At 41.1% G+C, this 4,340-nt stretch overlaps 1 protein-coding gene across 2 annotated transcripts in view; it reads right to left on the bottom strand.

The window, feature by feature from the left end:
* Positions 1–1,457: 1,457 nt before the first annotated feature.
* Positions 1,458–4,340, bottom strand: part of sin3b (SIN3 transcription regulator family member B) — a 17,050-nt gene continuing 14,167 nt past the window's right edge. For both annotated transcript variants that reach the window (XM_019871685.1, XM_019871686.1), the window contains exons 18-19: positions 3,231–3,429; positions 1,458–2,527 (exon numbers count right to left, since the gene is read on the bottom strand). In XM_019871685.1, the coding sequence (XP_019727244.1) occupies positions 2,291–2,527; positions 3,231–3,429 (436 nt within the window). In that variant the 3' untranslated portion in view covers positions 1,458–2,290. The remainder of the gene's footprint in view (positions 2,528–3,230; positions 3,430–4,340) is intronic.

Raw genomic sequence — 4,340 nt, 5'->3', positions numbered from 1 at the left:
ACCATTTATTTAGTGTTTACATAATTAGATATCTAATTAATAGTGCTTTAATATTGTTCATGGACGAAAATAATGCAAGGAAGTTTTCTTACGCACAAGCAACAACACGCCCAAGACAACGAATTAACATGAAGACAGTATAATATAAAAATATACAATAAAGTAATTGTTTGAATTAGCAAAGCTAGCAGTAACACCTGTAGTGCTAACCTCGTGAGGTACTTTTAGTTTTACGCAGGTTGTTCGACAAATATAAACTTACCAGTATATTGCATACGGAAGAATGGACCATGTTAACTCTCCACGAATGCAAATTAAAAAATTTGAGTTAAAAAATCTTGGCATAGTCCATCATTTTCAAGTACAATACGCGGTTTCGCAAAGGTGTTCATTGCGCACGCGCTGAGCAAATATAGCCCTTTTACGTCATTACCAAAAAACGTATGTAATAGATGAATTAAAAAAAATTCTCACACTTAAAACTACGTTTGTTTGATATTTAATTTATATGTGTAAATATAAATATATAAGAACATATCCTCCAATTCTAGAATTACTCAGTCCAGAACTTGCAGGCAAAGCCAAGCAACCCCCCAAAATTACATGTCTTTATTTGTCCCTCCTCATGTTGACCAACGTGTATATCAAATATAAAGGATAAAATAAGATTTGGTTATTTTTGTCTTACCGTAATATGCACAATCACCATGGAATCCAATACAATATTGAATGCCAAATCCTACCTTTACCCAAGATAATAGCGAATACTCATTTGATTGACGTTGACATTATTTGATTAAAATTTATTTAATTGTGTACTAAGATTTTTACACGGTACAATATTTGGTGTACTACTGTTGTGGGCCAGAATCTATGCCAGGTTCCCACCGGTGTGATGTGAAACACATGCACATTGGTGGTAAAAAGTGGCATTGCATATACCGTAGCAAGATTCGATGTTTTATTAGGCAGTATTGCATTGCGTGCGAAGAAAATCCAATAGTAACAAAAATCCATTCTTCCATTTTCTACAACGGCTTGTCCTCAATCCTCATTAGGGTCACGGGTGAGCTTGAATTTATCCCGAATGGCTTGGGACGAGAGTTCACCCTGGACTGGTAGCCAGCTGATCGCACAGCACATGTAGACATCTATTCATACATCTTCATCGATGGACAATTAAGTCTCCACTTAACCAAACATGGATGTTTATGGAATGTGGGAGGAAGCACACACAAGCATCGGGAGAATAAACTCCACACAGGGGTCGAGTTGAGACAGTACCTCAGACAGAAACAAGTATGAACCCCTTCATGCACCCTGTAACCCGCATAACATAAACTGTCCACCGGAGTAGCCGCTGTCTCTGAAAGGGTTAACAAATCATCACCATACCAAATATTTGGATTGGCTTAATTAACTAGCGCTTCAGACAACACGTGTCCACCATCAACATCTAAGAAGGTCACAACTAGGTTGTTTATTTTATGATAACTGATACAGGATAAATGTTATACATTCTATTTTAACACTGAGATTTTTGCTTTTTATTTTCAATGTCAGTATGCAAAACAAAAAAGGGGGGATCAAACAACATAAAGAAAACATTCAGTGGAATCAAGATACATAATTTCTTCAGTATGAAATCAATCAACTTGCAGGACTCCTTGTTGCCTCGCTGATAATGTGCTTAGGTACGATACCAAAAAAAAGGGGGGAGGGGGTTAATGCAAACATCAAGAGTTGGCCAACAGCAAACACTGTAAAGAACCACATGATATTCAAATGGTGTTAATGCATACTGTATATAGAAAAAAATACATATGCACATACTTGTCATAATGAAGTACAGGATACACAAACATACATACATACACGTGTTTATACCATGATATCCTTTGTAGAAACGCGCATTTAATCCACCAACAAGCAGAAGGCTATCTGGCTATACAAGCTAAAAACTACACAAGACTTAAAAAAAGAAAAGAAAAATGAAACAGACATTCACATTTCTGAAACTTTTCCATTATGTGGTCAAGTCTTGTTGACTTAGTGCCAGATGATACTGCTGATGCTGAGTGAAAGGGTTTTTGGGAAGGTTGGAGGGGGTCTCATGGCTCCGTGGGTCCACACTAGTTTATGACCTTTTTCTCCCAACATACTCACTCTGCACGAGGGAGTGAACACGTGGGTGACGGTACACAAGTACTGCAAATGTTTATTTAATGTAAGGATGTCCATGCATGTAACCTCTGTGTATGTGCACGCACACCCGCGCGAGAGTGTCCTCTTAAGGCGAGGCGGGGGCTTTGCTTCCGCTGTAATGAACACGGTATCTGTTGACCGCCTGCCCCTTGAGCTCCGTGGACAGGCAGGTGGTCTTGCAGGGGATCATGTCCTCCTCGTCCTCTCCCATGAGCCACTTGTGCACACCGCGCTCGGCCGAGGCTGTCACGTGCTCGGCCCGCCAGCCCTGGTGCCACTTGGCCAAGCGCTCGTGCTGGCTCGCCGCCACTCTGTGCTGAGACTGGGACAGGAAAGACGGGCCACATAATTTAAAGCAGTCGATCTCAAACAGGGTTGGTGAAATTTCCGGCAAATTCATACCTCTCCAATTCCAACTAACTGGCCCAAAATGTATTATTTATTTACTACAAATAAGTTATTTTTGTTGCTGTACTGTATCCATGCCAGCAATGTATAGTGACAGCTGAATGCTCTTCCACTAGATGGCGGAATTAACCTGTGTATACTTGCTAGCATATAACAAAGATTTTACACCAATTTGTGAGCAAATTGAGACAAAATGAGCATTTGACAGATTTTTCTGTTTTACTACCTTAAGGGACTCAGAGTGCTTCAACAGTCTGATCATTCACCTACTGATGCTGCACGAATTACATAAAAATGCATAATCGGCCATCACAATTTGTCACAGGTTTAATAAATCACTTTGTGCAAACTAAATTAACCTAAGTATTTGAATATACAGTACTCTTCCCAGAATGCACAAAATGAACTGCACAGCAATTTAACAGATGGATTCCTGAATGAACCCGGTTAACTATTACCTATTTATAGAGCCCTTTTAATAAAATAAATACATAAAAATAACAACACCTCCACATATCTTAAGCTTGCAATCAAGTTGGTGCCCATTTTTGCAGGCGCAAACCTCTCTGAAAACGTGGCCCTTGGAGAGCAGCCGAGAAAGAAGACTTCCACCCTACCTTCCTGGCCTTGACCAGCGCTCCTCTGCGGTACATGTAGTCTTCAGAGTTCATGACAAACACCATCTTGTGAGTGTTGAGCTTGAAGCGACAGTCCAGGCTGCCGGCGTTTTCCACGCCGAGTTGCCGGTGCCACTCTCGCCTGCAGCGCATCGCCTCCACCTGGCGTACCTGCCAACGCCGGAAACGGCGAAGGTTCCTATCCAAAACCAACATGTGTTAACCTTTTCTCATGCGGGCACTTCAACAACAGAACAGGTAAAAACTATATGGCCCCAAGAGGGTCTTGAAGAGCATGGACGGTGATATCAAACAAACATAAAAACAGACAGAAATAAAAACAAAGACCACAAAAATAAAACCGACACAAAAATAAAGCCACAACAAAAACACACAGGCATCTCACTACAGTTGAAAAGCAAAGATCCCGTTTTTGTGTAACCCTGCTGACTAGCTAACAAACAATGTCACCCCGAACATTGGCTTCTAACATCAAACAAAATGCCATGATTTTTATTTTGTTATAGAAGAATTTTATTGCCATTATCAGAGATGAAAGTGGACTTTTCTGAAAATTCCGGAAAAAATAAATAAATAAATGTGTGTGTGTGTGTGCGCGCGCGCACACACACACACACACACACTTTTGTTGTATTTCAATCCAATTATCAGAGATGAAAGTGGACTTTTCTGAAAATTCCGGAAAAAATAAATAAATAAATGTGTGTGTGTGTGTGTGTGTGTGTGTGTGTGTGTGTGCGCGCGCGCACGCACGCACGCACTTGGCCGATCAAGCATGAATTAGTTTATACAAAACGCTATTCAAATACTCGACATTCAATGATTAATCTTCCTTTTGAGTGCACACGTGTACCCTTTGTGGCTTCCGTTCGGGCCGAAATTTCAAAATCTCCAAGATATGGCGAGGCCATGAGAATGCGAGGCGAGGGTATTACTGTTGTGGCGACTCCACTCAAGCTAAGCGAGCCTCAGCAGTAGATAGTCCGCTGCTCTCCGCTGTGCGGGTTTCAGCGCGAACATGTACGCAAGCGCGTCTTTTGATTTCAACCAATCAGCGCCGACGCAAATGACGTCACACACGACAACAGC

Source organism: Hippocampus comes, unplaced genomic scaffold (genome assembly GCF_001891065.2).
Source record: "Hippocampus comes isolate QL1 unplaced genomic scaffold, H_comes_QL1_v1.1 scaffold182, whole genome shotgun sequence".
Lineage (NCBI taxonomy): Eukaryota > Metazoa > Chordata > Actinopteri > Syngnathiformes > Syngnathidae > Hippocampus > Hippocampus comes.
Note: the sequence above shows the minus strand (reverse complement) of the source record. Positions and strands in the feature narration are given on the sequence as shown.